The sequence below is a fragment of the Dermacentor variabilis genome, chromosome 11 (genome assembly GCF_050947875.1).
Source record: "Dermacentor variabilis isolate Ectoservices chromosome 11, ASM5094787v1, whole genome shotgun sequence".
NCBI lineage: Eukaryota > Metazoa > Arthropoda > Arachnida > Ixodida > Ixodidae > Dermacentor > Dermacentor variabilis.
The window spans coordinates 5,441,462-5,462,820 of record NC_134578.1 but is presented as its reverse complement, the minus strand read 5'-3'; the positions used below and the strand labels follow the sequence as shown (position 1 = coordinate 5,462,820).

The 21,359-nt window shown below is 46.8% G+C and overlaps 1 protein-coding gene across 3 annotated transcripts in view; it reads left to right on the top strand.

Annotated features, from left to right (window-relative positions):
- The window catches only part of LOC142564157 (uncharacterized), a 263,799-nt gene extending 243,009 nt beyond the window's left edge, over window positions 1-20,790 (top strand). For all 3 annotated transcript variants that reach the window (XM_075675033.1, XM_075675032.1, XM_075675031.1), the window contains exons 16-28: window positions 252-400; window positions 2,230-2,454; window positions 3,022-3,169; window positions 4,521-4,631; window positions 5,274-5,437; window positions 7,083-7,227; window positions 8,329-8,598; window positions 11,076-11,351; window positions 12,704-12,892; window positions 14,595-14,848; window positions 16,749-16,908; window positions 17,740-17,886; window positions 20,502-20,790. In XM_075675033.1, the coding sequence (XP_075531148.1) occupies window positions 252-400; window positions 2,230-2,454; window positions 3,022-3,169; window positions 4,521-4,631; window positions 5,274-5,437; window positions 7,083-7,227; window positions 8,329-8,598; window positions 11,076-11,351; window positions 12,704-12,892; window positions 14,595-14,848; window positions 16,749-16,908; window positions 17,740-17,886; window positions 20,502-20,539 (2,276 nt within the window). In that variant the 3' untranslated portion in view covers window positions 20,540-20,790. The remainder of the gene's footprint in view (window positions 1-251; window positions 401-2,229; window positions 2,455-3,021; window positions 3,170-4,520; window positions 4,632-5,273; window positions 5,438-7,082; window positions 7,228-8,328; window positions 8,599-11,075; window positions 11,352-12,703; window positions 12,893-14,594; window positions 14,849-16,748; window positions 16,909-17,739; window positions 17,887-20,501) is intronic.
- The last annotated feature ends 569 nt before the right edge of the window (window positions 20,791-21,359 follow it).

The following is a 21,359-nucleotide window of genomic DNA, read 5'->3' as shown; positions in this document are numbered from 1 at the left end:
CACTAAAACACTAGCTTCGTTATCCTGTTTTCCTGCTTTCTTCACCGTCACTACCACGCGACAGTAGTATCCTTGCCTTGTACGCGAAAAGCTTCAATATGTACTCGCTGCAGGTCTAGTAATGCAGTTAATATTGAACTAGCCTTCATTATTTCCAGGGTTCTGGGTATTTACGGTAGTTACGCACGATTCCACATGTTCTAAATGCATGGCGAAAATAAATTAACACTTAACGACTATTTCGCTTTCAGGTCATTATCACTTTATTCGTGATGTGAAGGTGCTGGGAGATTTGCCTCACTTGGGGCACATCAACGGCGTGGATCTGTCCGTACTCGACACGCTGGTGGCAAAGTTGGACAGAGAGAACGTCATTCAATCTGACCTGGAGTTCCACGACGTACGTTGGGCAGCTGATGTTGCTATTATTGGGAAACTCGAGCAGAACCGTGGAGTTCCATTTAGAAGGATGAAGTGTTTGTATTGATGCAGGTATTGGTCTATATAGGCATCGTTCAGTGAAGCAATACCGCAAGGCCTTTTGGGGTTATATATTTGGAGTCGATATATGGATTTGGATGTGTGAGCATGGAATACATTGAGGCGCCCGCTTGTAAAACTTGCACATATGTGTCTCGTGTCTAAACAAGAACCAAAAGTAGCATGGCGAGAAAAGTAAAAATTCTTTCTAGAGCGCGACACTTCACGCAATATATAATATGCATGTGGCTAGGGGGTATGCAGAGAACATATTTCGGTACTATCTGCCCATGTGAGGCACCTCTTCGATGAATAGGCTTCTGATGCTCCCAACAGGGCAGGCCCAACCAGCTCCAACCATACAAGCACAGCCCGCCAGCTTAGCGAATCTCGCGAGATTCGCTTCATCTTAAACATCGTCCGAATCCAAGGCGGTTACTCCTCGGAATAAAAAGCCAGAGCTATTTTTGCATCCTCAGACTTGCCGCGATGGCTTAATGGCTGTGGCGTCCTGCTGCTGAGCACAAAAAGGCCGGTTCGATTCCACCAAGGCGGAGAAATTCCGATGAGAAAAAGTGCATGTTAAGGGGAGATGCTCCTCGAAACTTTTATTTTACTTGTGCTAGGGCTTTCAAAATTCAGCCAGCTATAGAATTTTCTATGCAGATTTCAAATATGTCATCACTTTTTGTGTAGCTGTTATAGTTCATGAGTTATGTGTTGCACAATAGCAAGATATAGTCCTTTGTGTGCACCTTTTTATGCACTAAATTTTCACAAAAAGTGTCGTGCTGTAGCTTGTTTAGCTCTTTGTAGATCACAAAATGCCGATATCTAGCCAAACAGCGTGTACAATTACTGGAACTATGCAAAGATTAGAGCATTTCAACTAATTTTTTTATCGATTTCCTGAAATATAACCTTGTACTTCCACAACTACTGCTGGGAGGTATTGCAATTTCAAGTAGGTGTCAGCATTGTACATACCTGTAAGAGTGTGTGTGCCAAATTTCATTAGTGCAAGATAATTATAAATCTAGATGGTTATTTTCATGTGATTGTCAAAAAGACTAGTTAAGTGTCATAATTTCGTTATAGTTGCAGCAATTGTAGATGCTGTTCGAATAGATATCGGCACTTAGCGGTCTACAAAGAGCTTAATAAGCTACAGTACAAAGCTTGTTCCAAAATTTATTACGCCCCCCAATAAGGTGCCCACAAAATCACTATTTTGCCATTGTGTAGGACAAAACTGAAGAACTACGGTGGCTACATAAAAAATGACTTATTTGAAATCTGCTTGTAATGCTCTAAGTGGGTGGATTTTCATATTTATAGTACAAACATTAGTTTTTTCGATGAGCACCTCCCCTTAAAGAACCCATAATGGTTGAAATTCTGAACGGCGGCCCTCCTTGACCATGTGTCGCTTGTGGACGCCAAAGCCCACATTTCCTTATTTTTATTGCATCCTGGGAGCTAAATCCTCTGCTAAATTACTTCACCAGACATCTGTAGCTCTTGCGGACGGCGTGGATTGACGTACCTTTTGTCTCGCGTTCGTTTCGGCTCGTTTCTGAACCAGTAAACATAAACTATGCTGCGCTCTGTAATGGAGCCATCTTTCACGTATTTTGTGGAGTGCTATACTCCCTGCCTTGTATGCCAAGACGCCAGCATCACTTCGTCTATCGTCCACGCGGTCCACATCTCAGCCCCTGATGTTACGATAGACTGATTACTGCGCAGGTGACTGAAGTTGGCACAGACCTCAACGTCGAAGGCCTTCTGAACGGTCACAAACTCCGGCATCTCAGGGATCAGGCGATATGTACCGCCAGACATCACGAACTCACCGCCACCAAGATCATCCGAGGTCCGGTTAACTTGTTCAATTCCATCGAGGTTCGTCACTTTGAAAACAGGACTCTTGCTGCTATCCTGGAGGACATTGTCTTCGTTGATGGCCACTTCGTAAGTTCTCCAGCTGATCTCTGGAAAGACGCAGTGCCGTAGTACAGCGCCGCATCCGCTTTCGAGCTTTGATTAATCCGGTTTTCCTGAAGCCATATCAAACCGCCGCCAAGCAATAGCGTGGTATGCTGATTTCTAGTGTCGATCCCCGGTTTCAGGTTTGTTGATCGAAGACTGTCGTGAGACCTTCTGTAGAACCAGCATAAAGTATATGTAAGAGTAATTAGCAAATAGTCAATAAACAATTCGATACAACGCTACGACTACAAAAACAGCAAAACATTGAGAACAGTAAAATACACAATGCACTGCCAGCCAAAATGCGTGCAACTTTAAACAGTTTGAACTAAATATAACATAAGATAATCATAAAATGAAGTGATCACGATTAGACTATAGTTCAGAGAGTTCCAAATGGTTATAATTATGAATATACGGCAGTGAATTTTCAGTTATTACTGCTTACTATGGATACGAGTACGGTAATTCTTGTGGTGTTCGCAATTTCGAGCATGCTCTTGTCAAGTCTTTCTCATGCTTTCGCTTGTGCTGCGACCGCTCTCGCAGACGACTGCACCAAAGGTATTCACTGATGTGCTCATAGAAGGAAGCATCAAAACAAACAATGCGCACTTCGACCAGCTCGTGAACGGCATCCCCATCAATACGGTGCTCTCGGACGCCGTCTGGGGAAACGGGAAATGCGAACTATTCGGTAAGTATGATCTTACACACGTCTGAAGACGGTCGAGCATTGAGATGGAATCGGGTAAATGGGTGCGTTATTCTCGATTCGTGTTTCTAAATAAATTAAAATCTATTTGCATTGTACAGTGCGCGTCACCCTCGGGTAAAACGTGCGAACTCCAGCGTAAGCCGGTGACGTTTAACCGTAGTGACTCGGCCCGAGATTAGATGCGTCTGCCGCGAGTGTCCAGACTCTTATCTCCATAGACGAAGGAAAAAGATAGCAGGGATCATAATGCAACGTAATTGAAGCCAGTGTGGTGGCCCAGCACGTGTTGAAACCGTCAGAGCGCGCGATAGGTTTTAGTACTTCCGGTTGATTTTTTCAGATACCCGTTAAAAAAACATCTGAAAGTCTTGAAATAAACATGGCTACCACCGCGGCACTTTCGCTTGATGCTGCGCTCAAGTTTCTGCATTGTGGCATCGAATCGCGGTGTTGCGCTATGCGTGTCCGTTCCGCGAGCCGCATCAGTGAGGGAACCTTTCAAGCGAGTCGGAACCAGTGCGCACCGAATGAAAGCTACCGATAACCAAACGTCTCGGCAAATCTCTATTTTGCTCCATGATCTCGACGCAAGGGGTCACGTGCTGAGCCACCACTGTGGCTTCACGGAGCGTTTGCTTGCCAAGGCCGGCTGCGCGACGTAGTGCTCCCTCCTATCCTTCCTCTATGCTTATCTGGAGCCCAGCAGCTACCGTTAGACGTCGCTGGCTGCCTCCTGATCGCCTCGGCGGCCGCCGTTCCCGCGCTCTACCAGTCTCGGTGGTGTTTGCTCTGCACGAGGATGACGCGAACTGTACGTGTCATCATCAGCCTGGTCACGCCCACTGCAGGGCAAAGACCTCTCCCATACTTCTCCAGCAACCCCGGTCATGTACTAATTGTGGCCATCTCGTCCCAGCAAACTTAATCTCATCCGCCCACCTAACTTTCTGCCGCCCCCTGCTACGCTTCCAGTCCGTGACCCTTAATCCAGTCCGTAACCCTTAATGACCATCGGTTATCTTCCCTGTAAGTGTCAAGTGATTTAAGTTTTTGATTTTTAGCTGTTATACCGTAATGGGTATTCAAGAAAGTTCCTGCAATCACCTCAGCGGCATTGCATAATTCGATGCTTATTTCTATGATAACTTGAGACAACTTACGAAACCAGGTTAAACAATTTAAACGTAACAATATTTTACTGTGCTTGTCGTGCATCTCTACAGACAGCTGAAATGCTTAAGCATGAAAACCTCCAGCAGAAACATTGCATCTCGTGTTGCCAGTACAATGTCTTAGAAACTTTCTAAACGTTTTCTCTTTTTTTTTTCAGGAGAGAATGTCTTCAGCGACACTTTTACCGTTACAAAGGATCTGACTCTTCTCGGCCGTTTAAATGGACTTCGTATACCTGACGATCTACTTCAGCTTTGTCACAATAAAGGTACTAGTTCAGCGTTTTCGTTTTCTGAAAGGATGCGGCGGCATCTTTCAACTGATCTTGACGTACATAATTCGTCAATCCTGATAAGGCTAACTCGCACAGGTGCAAGTGTTTTTTTTTTTCTTTTTGAACACGGTACTTTTTTTCTTCAAGCACTTAAAGCGGTTGTAAGTGATGTCTGCGTTTCATGCGTATTCAAATAGAGAAATTGAATATGGTCTAAGCTAAACTTTTCAATCTTGGTTGTCTTTTGCAAAGTCAACTTTGGCTCCGTGTGAGCTCGCGTTATCTGTTCCGCAGCACAAAGCAAAAATTTCTCGCGGAAAGTATAAATTGCAGTGCATAACAAAATTTTTTTCCGCAAATAATTCGAATACGGAAACCTTGAGTGCCTATTCGCGTAATCGGTGCAAGAGGCAAGAGAATGCTAGGGGTGCGCCTTGTTAGCGACACATTTATGTTGCTTGTGATCTTTCTGCTAAACTTCTGTGTAGTATGCGCTGCAGCTTGGTTGCAGTCACAAGTAGGCGTAGGGTGCGGTTTCAACCATGAACAAGAGAAATTTCACTTTCGAGCTACGCAACAACTGACAAACTCGGTGTAGTCCAGGTTTCCGAAACATAGTTGTTCCAATTCTCCCAGCCTGCCCGGAACAATACCTGGACAGTCCAGTGTTCGAGAACGTCCAGGTTCCGGGCCATCTGCCAGTCTCTGGCGCAGTCAATGGACACTCCCTCCCTCACGTGCTCGAAGATACCCTGTTCGTCACCACGAACCAGACCGTGCGCGGAACCAAGCACCTCGAGGTACGTCACCATGTCCTTCAGTCAGTCACACCGAGGCAAATATCCGTGAAAACATGCACGATCCTATCGGCGTCAGCTCGTGACAGAAGTATTCGAGACTAGCACTGGCTGAGCTCGCTTTCCAGTCGGAAAGCAAATCGATGAAACATGTCTACGTACGCCTACTTAACAGTCGTTAACAAATCCGCGCGCCACTGAAAACGCGCAGCTTTTACTGCGAGGCACGAGGTGGGATGTTTAGTTCTCGGCCGCGGCGACCACGTTCAGGAGGAATGCAACCATGCTTTCTGGAACCATGCTTAGGGTACGCTCTCGAGAGAGGGAGGGAGAAAAGAGAAGGCAAGGATGTTAGCCCGAAAGTCTGGTTGACTACCCTACATTAGGAAAGGGAAAATGCGAATGAAGAATGCGGCGAATGAGTGCACTTGCGCAGACAGCACAGCGGGTACACCAGGCCGTCAAAATTTGCATGGGGGTAGCTTTCGATTGTCTCGTATAGGACGTTAAACGCGATTTATAGCTGCCATCTAATTTTGCGTAGTCGGCTACACGGTCCGTCATGTACGCGGTCCGTCGTGTACAGCTTGCAAAAGATGAAGCGCCAACAGTGACAGCACACCAAGGAACAAAGACGGGACAAGGCGCTACTTGCAAGTGTTTATGGAGGTCAAACGCGGCTGATTATATAGCCATGGAGAGAGGTGAAGAATAAAGAGGAAGCACTGCTTGGCGCTTCATCTTTGGTGCTGCCACTGTTCCACTTTTTGAAAGCTATGAACAAACTAGCCCCACAACGTGTTCTACTGCATCTGCAGCTTGCTTTCGTACTGTCCTGTTTCACTTGAGCCAAACCTTAAAGATACACAAATGTTACGTAGCTGGACAGAACCAAGGCAGTGTTTGCCGTCGCTTGAAGATACTCAGATTATCTTTTGCATTCCGCCCAACTACATAGTCTTCATTCGTTAATCAACTTCTCAAATATTATAGTTGAGTACAACTTGTTCATGGGTGAGTTAATTGAGATCTGATGAATACATCAGCGCTCGACCTATCGTTTCCCAAATCTTCACTTCCTGTTTCTGCAACAGTATATTCATCGAACATTATAGTTAGATGAAAAGTGTCAATGATAACATTGTACAGCAACATGAATAACTCCCGATACAGCTTGCTGTTGCTCAATACGTGCTACTTAAATGTTGTTTTTTTCGAGCGGAAAAGAAGCCCGCGAATACACGCAGTGCCTCGTGCGGCTAGCCGCACGGCGATTATGCGTGTATTCGCGGGCTTCTTTCACGCGCCGATAAACATTCACGTAACATGTATTGAGCAACAGAAAGCTGTATCGCGAGTTTTTCACGTCGCTCTAAAATTTTCTCGTTTACATTTTCCATCTAAGTATATTACTTGAGAAGTTGATCAAAACTAATAATCTAATTAGTCGCAAATATGAGTATCCCCAAGCGACGGCAAACATTACCTTGGTTCTGTCCAGCTACATGCCATTTGCATATACTTAAAACTTGGCTCAAGTTACGTGCAACGCCGTGTATACATCACTGCTTCGCAATTACAAGTGTCGGGGTTCCCACTGTGACGGTCGCTGTATTTGGATGTCCCTCGGTGATTTCGTCTCGTGCAGGTTGTGACGTTCGAACAGAACGTGCTGCCCGATCGCGTAAACGGGAAGCGTTTCCGTCACGACGTTGTCACTCTGCACACGGCGCAGACTTTGCACGGAAAGCTCGCCTATCGCCACGTTGTCACACCGAACGTGGTCGTCCGAGGTTAGTCACTTTATATAATTTAATCGCTTAAAACTAGCCCTGCACCCTCTCGCTATTTACAATTGCTGTTTCATGTTCTGTGACGGTATCTGCACATGACTCCTTATACCGAGCTGCAAGTAAGATTCCTGCCCGAGTCTGTACAACATTTCATATGTGGTGCCATGGTTCGTGGTGTACACCGTAGCTTGGCCTTCTAGGAATGTGCTGAGTGCGTGGCTCGAAACATGCATAGCGACCGACTTTACTAATCTTCGTATCTTCGTTCTTGGAATCGGTTCGAAGTCATTTCAGGCACTATCGGAAAATATTACACTAACCAATATTTCTTAATTACATTTGTGGGGTAAACAGCCTTCACCTTTACCATATATGCTCGATATGCTAAGGAACCACACCTAAGGAAGACGAATGGTGCTGCCGCTTTCAAGTTATCAGGTAGCCGCTTCCTCTTACACTAGATCACGGCAACCTTTGGCCGAAGACAGCGCATTTGCAAGTATGCATTCGAATTTCGCTATCTCTACACTTCTTTCATGCAAAAATAATCCAGATGTGTGAAATGCAGCAAGCTTAGTGACTTCACATAGAGCAAATCACCGCATCGGTTTGAACTCGAAGCTAAAGTTTCGGAGTTCACGTTACTCGTAGCTGCACGGAACAATCAGTGCTCTAAGATAATCAATGTACCATCCGAATGTTTCCGAGAGCGTTGGTTGCATGCACCTGGTTGCTAGAGGGAAACGGGTTTACACAGGCAAATAGTTCTGTGCCCGGAAGTACGAATGTCTGCGGTATGCATTATAGGCCGGTGTTCAGTGAACACAGCGGTTCGAGGTCGGTCGTCCCAATACATTAGACATCGCGTGCAGCAGTGTCACTTGGTTTGGCAAAAGCCACACCTGGCTGCAACCGGCAGACAAATCCGGCACCCTGAAAGAATGATCAATTTGTCTAGGTTGATTCTTTACTTTTTATTATACAGCTTCGTTACATATCAATATTAGCTTCTGAATGTCATGGTTCCTACTCAAGGGCTCTTCTGGCACCGATTCGCTCGCACTTCAGGTGTTTTTCTCACTGTACTTCCGTAATCTTTAGGTCTGATCAACAACGTCAACTTCTTGAGCCTTGTGCGAAGCACGGTGCTGCTGAACGTGCCCCAGACCATAGCCGCTCCACTAGCGCTGAACAACGTCGTGGTTCGGCACAACATCCGTCACGTGGGCACGCTCAACGACGTCCACCTCGATCTGCTCGCTCGAAAAGTGTCTCGCTTCGAGCACGCCGCCGCGCAGTTGGGGCGCAGCTTGGGCCAGCGGATGGCCAAGCACGAAGGCCTTCTCAACGAGCTATCCTGCTTCCTCACGGGTACGTGATACATGCTTGCCACACATGCCTTCGATGTTTCAAGGTACTTTCGATGTCTCAACATAGCTGTCCGAAAGGAGCAAATTAACACACGCACATATGCTCTTGTCTATGCTTAATCATGATCAGATTTCGCTTCTGTACATTTTTGAAATATGTGCGCTCCATGAATCAAATCTAGATATGTCTAAATTGTGCGCCTTCTCTAACAGCTTCGATGTCCCTCAGCACGTATACGGTTGAGTGAGCGGGCGGTTTTGCTGACGCTATGTGCTGCTATCGGGGCTCAACGGTTAATTACGAGTCGTGATAATTCCGAAAACAGCGTATTGTCACGCGGTAGTTATGGGTTATGGCAGACAGCCATACGAACTAACATTGATTGTCCCGAGAACTTGTGCCCGCAAAGTACTCTACCCATTTAATTGCAATATTTCAGTCCAATCGGCAATCGTCGGATTCACTCGGCCCTGCGCAAGTATGTCCCCTATACACGCGCCATTTAGCCGTCGCGATGGCTTAGCGGACGTGGTGTTGCGTTGCTAAGCATGAGGTCGCGGGGTCAAATCCCAGCCGCCGCGGCAGCACTTCAATATGAGCGAAATGCAAAAAACGCCAGTGTCCTGCGCACTGGGGGTGCGTTAACGATCCAATGGTGGTCAAAATTAATCCGGAGTCTGCCTCTACGACGTGCCTTAAATCAAATCGCGGTTTTCGTACGTAAAAACCACAGAATTCAACACGCGTCATCGTAAGTTCCACATCCGTCTGTGGTGCTCGTGTCAATTCTATAGAACGTACCATTCGCGGTAACCAGCCTATATAAGGCGGGACCAACATCTGGTTCGGGAAGCGCGTCGCGCATCGAAATGACAGCAACTTGGTGACAGTGATTGCAACGGCAAAAAGTAATTCAACGTGACAATATTTTAAAGCGACGCTTCCTTGCCTAGTTCCAGGCGTTTTTCCGTGCGTATCAGGGCGCCAAACGATGCCTGCTTCGCCAAGAGGCACTGAACACGCTTTCCCGCGGTAAACCAGCACGTTGAGACGCTTGGCGCGTTTCTATCCGCAGTTGCGCTACAGCCCGTTTCATACATCACGTGCAGTGCTGTGGAAGCTACGCAAGTACGGTCACCAAAATTTAACTCTGCGCGTTCCTTGTGCTTCTCTGCGCGCCAGCGGTGTTTGCGCCCGTGAGACTGCCGCGACGGGCTGCAAACAACGAAAAGCAAAATGATCTAAACCGACATGTTAGCAGCCGTATGAGTATATGGTCTGTTTGTTTCTAAAGGTATTTTTTTAAATTCGGAACTGAGCCTATATGAACTTTTTCACAAAATCGGTCAAAATACGCCGAACTATTTCTAAGTGCACACGCAGCCACTGCAAAAAGTATCTATAGCCTCCAAAGCGTTACACCTGACGTACGAAACGGTGTGTGTGTATTTGTAACTACATGTATGATGTCCTGCATGTAAATGTATATGTAATATCCAGCCTGCCTATAATTCACTGTAAATAACACTCGTCATATAACATGCTATTTAATACTTTAACACTGATATTTATACCTCGAAAACAACTCAATATGCGCAGCCACTTGGTTCACGAGCCAGTCACACCAATAATGCTTCGCTTTAAGTAGATGTGCAATGAATTTGAGTGCTTTTTCGCATGTGGCTTATACTCTGTGCCCGAATGTATCGCACTATTTTCGCTCACACGATAGGTGCGCTTTTATGCAACTATTCATGCAACCTTACAACAGCCCAAAGCTGAAGTAAGAAGGGAACGTGACATAACGGCTGCGGTTCCATCTTGCCAGCGTCTTGCCTGCGCTACATCTTATTTTACCATAGCGTACACAATGCCTACATCGCAGCCATTATCGATACGAGTAGTCGCACCCATCGTACAAACGCATGAACGCGGTTGTTCAGATTATAGGTATTTGACAGAGCCGCCGTTGAAATTACCGATGCTTACAATGCAAGAAGTTCATTCGTAACAAAATTGCAGTTCCACTTGAACTGCTGAGGCCATATGAACACTGTTCGTATAGTCTGACTTCGATAGCGGATATAAGTAATCATCGGAGATAGCAAATTAATGGATACGAAGTAAATAGACTGTTCCGTCGCCAATATCGATGCGTACAGAATATGGGCTTGTAACGAATATTCCAAATAACCAATGTATTTTAATGTCAGATGAGACTTTGTTAGGACCTTCGATTATACATGCCCGTGTAAAAACCTTATTATATTGGCATGTACCAAGTCCAGCCGGCTGTTCGTGGCTTCACGTGTACCTACAGAAGCGCGTTACGAACGAAACAAAAGTAACAGGTACAGCGAACAGGTTATTTACTTGTGTCCCGTTCGTAACAAGCTTTTGCAAGTTTACTACAAATTACCAACTCGCACTCGCACCCTTGCGTTGGAGCATCGCATCAACGTCCTCCTCGGTTTCAGATTCCTACTCGGCCGTGGACTACTTCGTCTTGCACCAATACCTGGACGTGGAGGCCACGACCGTGGACACTGCGCCCGGCGTGGGATTCCTGCGCCTGGTGGACAACCACGGGGGCGACGCCGTGGCGCAGGCGTTCCACTTCGCCTGGAGCCAGCGCGAAGCTCAGTGGCGCATGCAGGGCGTCGTCTCCGCAGACGAGGGCGCGCGCGTCTACTTCGCGCTCGAAGGGCGACTCCTCTGGCTCGAGCTCCCTCTTCCGGACAGCCACACGGGCCGTACGTGTAGTCTGATGCAGCGCTTCCAATTCGGCGGTGCGCTCGGGGATCTCAGGGGGGCGCAGACAGTCTGTGGGTTTGAGCTCCTTACAACCTCTCGCGACAGTCCAAAAAATATTTTGTAACCCGCTCTCCCGGCCCGTTGCTATGCCAAGCGTTTGGGTTTCAGCAAAGGAGCAGCGTATGACATTTTCTTCAGAAACGTTGGAGCTGACTTGCAAGAAGTGATTGAGGATTTAGTCCATTGCACGTTATCCCTGAACTGCAGTATTGTTATATACAGTTCAAAAGGGACGAGAGTTCACGATTGGTAGAATGTCTCTAGAAGCTATGAAAGGAGCCATGCAATCACTGGGGATCTGAATCGTGATAGTATGCAGGCTAACAAGTTTCAGCGCGAATGGCAAGCCTGAAGTCCTGAACGGCAGCTTACTGGCATCCTCGACGAGGAAAGTGTAGAAACGGTGCGTTCTATCAGTATTAAGTCTTAATGACGAGTCTTCAAGGATAAGATGAAAAGAAACTGACAGTGCAGCAAGCAATGGAGCGAAAAATGTACAACATAATGCATGCGATGTGCCTAACAATGCAAGACTCCAGTAGTACGAATTGAATAGCAAAATGGCGTATTGGAAAAAATATTGTCCTGCACCCCAGCGTAGCACGAAGCTAAAAAATACCAATAAGGGGTTTTAGATTTCATGAAGCTTAGTCCGCAGAACTGATTTGCCACATTTAGAACAAAATGGTGTAGCTGATAATCTACTTAAGATTATAAAAGGCAGTGGAGCTAGAAAGGTTAGTACTGATTAGACAACTCGTTGTCTAGACTAACAAAACGGGTGCCACCATAAGAGGAGATACGCCGTCGAAGAGGGCAAAGAATTAAATGGTGTGCCGAGATTACGAAACTTACAGGTCCTTGCACTGGCTGAGCTCCCGCAAGACTTATAACTGGCTATCGCAGGTTGAGGCCTTAGTTTTGCAGTGGATATGTGAAGCTGTACGATAAATGGGCAACACAAACAGCCCGTGTGCTGCTGAAATTCACCCCGCCGCGTGACCTATTCACGTGCTATTCCATTAATATGTCCGTGCTTCAGAGATGCTCAAGAACTGACATTACAGGTGTTAATTTGCCCGATTACGCAAACCGTTGCGCTCACTGGCACTTTCTCGGTTCAATTTGAACCACACTAACCGAACCGACAAACATCGACACCGGGAAATCGATCCCAATAATGATTCGCATTAAAAATGACTCGCTAGAAAGTAGGTCGGTTTTACCTGCCAGATAAATGTGGCAATTGTTATTTGCAATAACAAGGAACGTCATTATCCGTCTTTCACAGGTGCAATTTTGACCGACGGCTTGACGGTGCTCTTCAACTTCGGTGACGTGCTGGTTATGTCTGCTGTTGCCATGACCGGCAACACCGCGATACTGGCTAGCCTCACCAAGCACGGTGTCCTGGACCTCTTCGCATACACCCTGCAGAGCTTCGAGCCCGCTCTCATCGGCACGATCGATCCTGGCGAAGGCACGGATACTTCCCTGAAGCGCTTACAGAAGTGTAGAAGAGCGCAATACATTTGTGGCATTGTCAGTGATAAAACGGTGCAGTACAGTCAAACCTCAATATAACGAACATATGCAACGAAATATTTAATGTAACGAATATTATAGAAGGAATGATTTGATAAAACGAATCCTTAAATAAAACGAAGTAAGTCAACGTCTTTCGCCAATATCGGCATGTAAGAAATATGCTTATATATATAACATATATAACCAATGTATTTTCGTGGCGGGTGCGAATTAGTTCGGACGCGGTTAGACTTGTCACAGAACGGAGCTGTACGAAACAAGAGCGCTAATTTGCAGTTTGGAAAATACTCTACCGCTTTGACAAACAAGCACGGATGCGTACATCAAGCCTTTCTGATAAATCTTTTACTATCACATTAAGGCCGCAATTAGATATTTTAGCAAGTTACTTTCTATAAAACTGCTTAGGCCGGTGGGTGAATGATGGCACAGGCGGCATGCAGGCTGCAGCTTAACCTAAGCGATCTTTTTTTTTTCAGTGTAGTAGCATATCGCAGAAAGCCAATAGAACATGACTTTGACTATGCATTCGTTCCAAGGGTCCCTACCACATCCCAGGGTATTTCTTCAAAGACGCAGAAGGTGCACTTACACTTGCCTCAACCTTTGTGTTATTGAAGTCCAGCGCGGTGTCCTTTCCGCAGGCGTTCATTGCGCTCGTATACTATTGCTTTGAGGTGTAATTTATGTACAAGAAATGCGTTTTCAGATTAATCTAGTGTCCGGAACATCAAGAGAGAACGGCAAAGGAAAGACAGGGAGACTGGGGGAGGGGCAAGGGGACCGGAACATCGAGGTAGATTCTTCAACACTTAGCTAGTATTGGGTATTGCAAACAAATATGACCATAGTGTCTGCGGAACATTGTGTCGATCTATGCCACGAAAACAGCGGAAAGTTCAGACGGAAGCGTGCGCACCTATATTCCAAGGCCCGCTATAGCCTTCCCGGCAGCATACACGTCGGAGGCCGCTTCTGTATTAGCCAACCAGCGCAGAAATTAATTTGCACGAGGACAGAAAACGTCAGAGCGTATGAATTTCTGCGCTGGTTTGCTAATACAGATTCACAATCGCAACTCGCCCAGTTCAGCGCTTTAACAATGGGTCTCTCCTACCACGTGAAGGGTTCCGCCTGCAACAATGAGCACCGGAAAACATCAAGGACATTAAAGAGCTACCTGCGATTCAATGCGCAGCATGACAGGCGGCGGCGTTCATAACATAGACATGACGTATGCTCGCGGCTGTGATATGAAGGAAGGCGGGGGAGGAACGCCGTTCGGTGAGGGAGGGTTGCTCGCCAGCTTGTAACATCGCCTCGCAACATTTAATTTGCTCCTGTATCCGCTATTCTCGAAAATTTGCTGCGGAGGCACGTCAGACTTCCTCGTGAACAAGTCATAATAGTGCATGTTCGTCGGCGAGTCGGTCGTGCATCGTTAAGAAAGGTGCTGCGCAATACAAACATGGACGAGAAGAGCACAAGGACGGGCGCAGGACATAATTCAAAGAATGTCCACGGGCTAAACGTCGCTCCGCCCCTTCCTTGCGCAATGTCGGTCGCGGGCGGTTCGTTATCCGGCCAATGTGAGAATCACAAGTACCGCGCGCTGTCTGCCTGTCTACTTCCAGGCGCCACCACAGTCAAGGTCCTCTCCCTCGAAGGCTCGTTGTACGTCGTCGCCTCTGTGTACGACCACCGAGCCTGCATTACAGAGCACCACCACTCCAAGGTGTACACCATGCAGGGAGCGCACACGTGGCGCCTCGTGCAGACGCTCTACGGGGCAGCGGTCGCAAACTCCTTCGCTCGCCATGGCTTTCTCTACGCCCTCTTCACCGGCGTTGACACACGCAGCCGCTGCGCTGAGCCCAGCCTGGTGAAGGTAAGCCTCGAAATGGGGTCCAATCGATTTTGAAACCGTGCCGCGACCCCAAAGCGCACAAGCGAATGTTCGTTAAACCCATTAATTGCAACACTTACAAAAGCTCTGCAGCGCTGTATCGTGACCGGCGCATCCATAGTCGATCACGTGAGCGCTGCTACGAGTGGAATTTGCTTGGAACTGCAGCCGGGCGCTGAGCAGCCGTACGGCGGCGGTACGTGCAAAGAGTTTGGGAAGTGCTTGTCGATGGACGGCAACTGGGTCGAAATGCAAACGCCATGATGCGCAGAAAACGTAGTTTCGAATTCATTGGTAATGCTAAAGTTCACTACCCGGCCTGTAGTGCACCTTGGGCAAGCGCGCCCGTGAGCATGCTTCCGGACTTTCCACCAGGAGCTGAGTTAGAGAGCGCCGTGTGCTGCGCACAATGCGTTAGTTTCTTCTCCGTAACAACGCGGTACCAGATCAAACTGACTGTCATCGGTTTTCGTTTTAACCAAAGCTCTGATGTGGGCTTGTTGATTCACAATGTCAAGGCGAGTCGCATTGCTAAATAGAAGGGCAGAGGACTCATTGTACACGCCTGCTCGACGTGGGCGCTGGGAACGGTACGCGATGACAGCGCGAGCCAATTGGCCATTCTGTCTGCATTTGACCCTCCACTGATCGCTCACCAGTGGCACAAAAAGCGCTGACCTCGACGCGGGCCGATATCGAGTTTCAATCGCCGAGCACTGCGCACGTAATAAAGTATTCACTACGTATTATGGCCACACCCGTCACTGGCTCGAAATGCGATTCGTGCACTAGTGCGGTACTTGAAGTGCATGGGCTTAACAGACCGTTTATAGTGTCCTTGTGTATGGTGTCCCTCCCACACGTACTCAGTGCTTACTCTCTCCCTTTCTTCCTCTTTCTATTCCCCTTTGCCCCACCCCCAGTGTAAGGTAGCAAACCGGATGCTGTTCTGGTTGACCTCCCTGCCTTTCCTACCCTAGTTTTCTCTCTCTCGCTCTTGTCCGCTTCGGCACTTCTTCCCGAGCTCCTCACGCGTTATTGCCTCGATCAGCTGTTAACAGAGCGCGTTCGTGTCTTATCCATAGAATAATTATCCGTAGATACCGCACTGGTACTGTACCAGCAAGGCACCTAGTTGATTGGTTCCGGTGTTTATTGCAAGCGGTGTACATACCAACATAATTTATACCACCATGGATAGCAGCTTCGCTGGTCGACCATCTTCACAGGGTGGTATGGCTCAATTTTTTAATTAGAACTTTCCACCATGATTAATGCTGCTGTCAATCGGCATATCACGTACTGCGTCCGACTTATCGCCTTTCGGTGTTGTCTTTTTATTTAATGAAACGTTTCAATACTAGCAGCGCTTTCATGTGATTGAATATGGCCTCGGCAACGCCACAGCGCTCCAAAGCCTATACTATATACTAAAAAGCTTTACACACCTGAGGGTGTTGGCTTGTCCCATGGGTAGCACCCCTACCTTTAGGGCTACAATTTTTTTTTGCATACGATAGCGAAGCCCAACTACACGCGCGATCAGAAAATCGTAGCTGCAATCTGATTATTCTGTCAGATGTTCCTTCTGCCCCTATAAGGTGGGTCAGAACTTGACAGCAACAGCTTTAAAAGCTTAATACTCTTCGTGCCACGTGTCGCAGCTGTTTTTATTTGGCACAAAAAGTTCGCATGCAAGACATCGTTGGTTCTCACCGAAAATTCTATCTTAGCCCTTAAACGTGACGGCGTTAGCAATGCGACAACCAAACGCCGTTTATACACCCATGAAGGTGTAAACATGCTAAGTGATATGTGGCAATTTAACGCGTCTTTTACCTCGTCGACTAAACTTACCGCGCGACCTACTGCGCTCTCGCAGGTTTATCGAACCTGCAGTCGAGTGGGATCTACCTTCGAGCTATTCCAGACCATCTCCATGGTTTCGGTCTCCAAAGTGGAGCTCGTTCAGTACGGCGCGCAGCTGGGCGTCTTCATGGCTGCCGCAAACAGAACTTCAATTCAAATCTACACCTTCAACGGTAGTATTTCTTTCCCTCGGCTATCAAATTCTACGCCTGCTATGTTCAGGTACATACCCCCCCCCCCCCCCCGTGCTCTAAAGCATTTAAATTCGTGCAATCGCGCGGCGAACGTGCCCTTCACAGCACTAACAGTGCGACACATTTCACTTTCTGTGTCCCCCGTGTGCATACCAGCTGCTGGCTTACTAGGTGACGTGGGTGTGATTCCATACGGCGCTGAATCCCTAATTAAAAATATCGAATGTGTTATCAAGTGAACGTATGATGAACAAAACGAACAATGTGTACACACCTACAGGTCTGTATTTGTGACGTACGAACTCCGTCATACACCTGCGCAGAGGGATGACAGTTCAACATGAGTACAACGCAAAACAAATTTTAAAAACGTGGTGGATAAGCTGCTTTTGACCGCTGTCAGCCAAAAGCAGCTGCGGTTGCATGCTGGATGCTGATCTCTGCTGGCCGCGTTGGCAACACGCATGTGAAAAACGTAGGTTACGTTACATAAACCACAAACTGCCGCCAGCAAGTCTCACGGACCCGGTACTAATCGGAGCTCTTCAATCAGGCAGCTTGTGAACTCCAACTTTTCCAAAATTCTGAAAATTTTATCATTGTTCCTGGAAGTATCGGAAAGAGGGCACCGTGTTCAACTACTGAAGCAGGGACATATTTACGCACGTCATCACCGTGGCGTTGTTTGCTTACTGTTTCCCGCATGAGACGCTGTGGACAAAAAATTGTCATACCAAGACGGCACACGTGCCTCAACGTCTTTTTAGCAGACCACTCAAAATGAGGTCCGATGACGCTTGCAATTTTTAGGTGAGAGCGGCTTCCAGCTACACTCGGCCATCGCTGTCAAGTTGGTGACAGACATCAAGATGACTGTTCTGGAAGGCTCCCTCTACCTCATCGTCGCTCAAGGACACAGCACCGGAAAGAGCCTAGTCTACAAGGCTGTCGCGCAAGGTAATGCCTTGCGTCCCCGAGTTCCTCCTCGCAACTCTTGTCTGTGTGGTGGCTATCTCGGCTGTTCAGTTTCGAAAACGGATAGCGTAAAAGGCAACTTGCGTTGCGTGCTGCGCAGCGCTGACATCAGTACTTACGCCCTGAAAAAAATTGCGCAGTTTGTAACGCAACCATTGCCGTAACTTGAGTTTGTTTCCAATAATCCTGCGCGCCCGACACCTTCCAATCGGGATCGACAAGCACCATCAGCATTAAACCAGAACAAAAAAAACTGATCGCACCTGTTGCGCGTAACATAGGCTTGTAATTACTCCATAATCCTCCATAGTCATTTTCGACTTTTGAACTTGTGCTTATACGGTACGCGTCTTAGTAATGCCACTAAATAAAATTTATTGAGAGGCTTTACGTCTTAGTGTACCATGACGTTCCTGGTGGGAAAATTCGAAACCAGCGAGTGAAGGAAGCTTCAGCCCGGGGCCAACTCCGATTCCTTCCATTAATATACATGTAAAATGCAGAAACGCTTTTGACAGCCGCTGGGCCGATTTGAGTGCAATCTGTTGCATCTGGAAGTTAAAGTTCTGCTTCCTATTTCGGGCGTGGAATAAACTTCTCAAAAATTCGCGAGCTTCAAAAAAAGTTTGAAGCACTAAATTCGCAATTTCGTAACTCGCCACCAGAAAGATATCGCAGTTCTGTAAACTGCGTCTGTTAGGGCATCTTAAGCGGACACATTCGATTTATGAATATGCATCTTACGTGGAATTGTTGCGTTTACGAGGGTTCTCCGAAAGTCCTACTCACAAATTACTGGCATATTTCAAAGTTATGTTTCGCATATATTGTCCTTTCCAGATGTATTAGATGCAAATTACAGAATTCAGATATCGTTCTTTATCGCAGAGTTGTGTACTTGGTACATAGGTTCCTCGATTTAAAGTTAACAATTTCTTACGCGAAAGACTACTTAATGAAATCTGCTTCCTAAATACACTAGAATTTAACTTCTTTCGAACGCAGTAAACGTCATCAAAATCGGTGCTCTGGTTGCCGAGAAACGATTTATGTTCACATGTACATGCAGGAGCTCTCTCGCAGGCTAAAGCTTTCCCCTTAAAGGTGGACACTGAAGAAACTAAATCGGTTAAGAGTGAAGTGTTCTATCAAGACCCTATTTTCGTTAATCTTGTAGTAGTGCATTCATCATTAAACGTCCTTTTTATTCAATTTCGTGCCGGCAACCGAGCGCCTGTACTTCAATGTGAAGTCTGTTTTCATAGCTTCTCGTGCTGGGACCATGTGGTCCCTTTTTATCTGATGCAGTCTGTGCCTTTAACGATAAAACACTTTTCCCGACTGCAGCCGCTGTCAAAATTCATGACGCCGAGGCGAGCTGGTTTACTGACGGCTGACCTAATTTACAGACGGCTCTACTTGCTTTTCTCTTTAATGTCCTATTAACGGTGCCCTACAACTCCTTTATTAAAAGAACAGTGTGAAAAACATTTGTATTCTAGGCCATTTCCCCACGAACTTCTTGCAGCAATAAGCTTCTGCATTGCACCGTGTATTAACGGAGTTGTCAGAAATTAAACACTGTCCCTGCCGCACCTTCGCGGCCTGCTCCTTCTCGTCGCTCCCTTGCCGTGGTCGCAGCTGTACGCCACGCGAAACAACGCCCGCCATGCTCCGCCCCCGGTCGCGTCGTGCTTTTATATTGGTAGTGCACACTGAAGCTTGTTGATGTAAAAAAAAAACGAGGAGACGGAGCCATTGTCGCTCCTCGTGTAGCTGTATAAAAAGGAATGAAGAACACTCCATAATTTAGCGTTGTTCCTAGCTGGCATCCGGGATTCGTCAGGTCATGCAAGTCATCGTATGGGTGGTGTCGAGTAATTTAATATTAATTTAGTGTACAGTCGTCATGTCGCATTTATTCAGAGCACTTAATCACCAGCCCATGCACAACTTAATTCATTGCGTACTTTTTGAGGAAGGAACAATTCAATATTTCTAGCGGAACGCAACACGTCGAATATGTATAATGCCCACAGCGAAGTGGTCGTGGGTATGTATGAGCACTCTACACAATGAAGTGAACTGGAGCCATAGTGGGCAATCTCGGTGTGTAGCTTACCTGAAGCTCAGTTTCTGTGGTTTTCCCCCTTGCAACTACTGAGCAGAAATGAAAAAAATTCGCGTACAAAGATGTGTACACGATAACTGCAGCGGATCATTTCCGCCCACGATGACTCAAATACGTCAGTTGTACCGTTACAAGTACGGTATACACCGAGGTGGAAGCGAGGTAGCATATACTCGTGGGCAAACGCACACGGACCAGGGGTTCCGCGATAGTTTTCTGCGCTGCCTATTTGCACGTAACTCGAAATTCAGGACTGCAGTGGAAACTTGGCATGGCGATGCTTTCCGGTTCTATCGCCCATTTCAGCTACGAATCAACTTTTTTCGACGAGGATGTGGTCCATATACTTTTGCTCACGGGTGTACATTAGTGATGGGGAGTGCCGTTTGATCGACCTGGGCTTTTTCTTTTTTTTTTTTTCTTTTATCAGAAACACGGAACCAACTGCACTTCATTTTTATTGCAGGCGCAACAGCAACATTCCGGCGTCTTCCAGCGACGTGACACTGCGGAGCTGAGCACCGCTTGATTTTAGATTTTAAGCCCTTCACACTCTAGGGAATTATATAATTGTTTACTGTTACCGCATAACTGTCTATAAGGCATCGCTACTTGTTACTCTTAGTCAGCCTTTGTAACCCTTGCGGGTGAGGAATGCTGGGCCATGGGCCTCGTTAGCGCTGCAAGTGTCAACGGGCATGTACATAAAGTGCGTTATACTCACTCCGCAATAAACTTCACATCCTGACTGTTTTCTCATGGACGTTCTTCGGCGCTCGCGAAGCATCACTACTTGGCGTTATTGTACATTCGTTCCAACTTAATTCGTTACCCTGCGGTATGGCGTGGTTGACAGCGCATTTACGCAAACCGCACAATGAAACGTGGATATAACAAGCTGAAACTACCAAATGAGCTTAATGTATGCTTCGCGTCAAAATGCACACATATAGGCGCTCTCTGCGCTTGCGCAGACAGAATTCGAAAGAAAATGCATCAACAGAAGTACAGCTATCCAGAAATGATATATAGGAGCTGCTCAGCGATATTGAGGTTTACAGTTCACAGAAACGTTCGGTCTTCTGAAATTCTGAAAGGCCATTAAAGAACGTCGCCAATTGTAAAGCTGCCAGTGTGACATTTCTGACAGTGACTTAATTATTAGGCGGTCATTTCTCTCTGCGGAAAGTTGTGCAGTGCAAGAAACTTCCTAAACAACCGGTTTGGCAAATCTTTATAATGCTGCTACCAGCATCACTTTCCCCCGCTAACGTTGGTAATCTCTTACAAATCAGTGATGGATATGCATACAGTCAAACCTTGA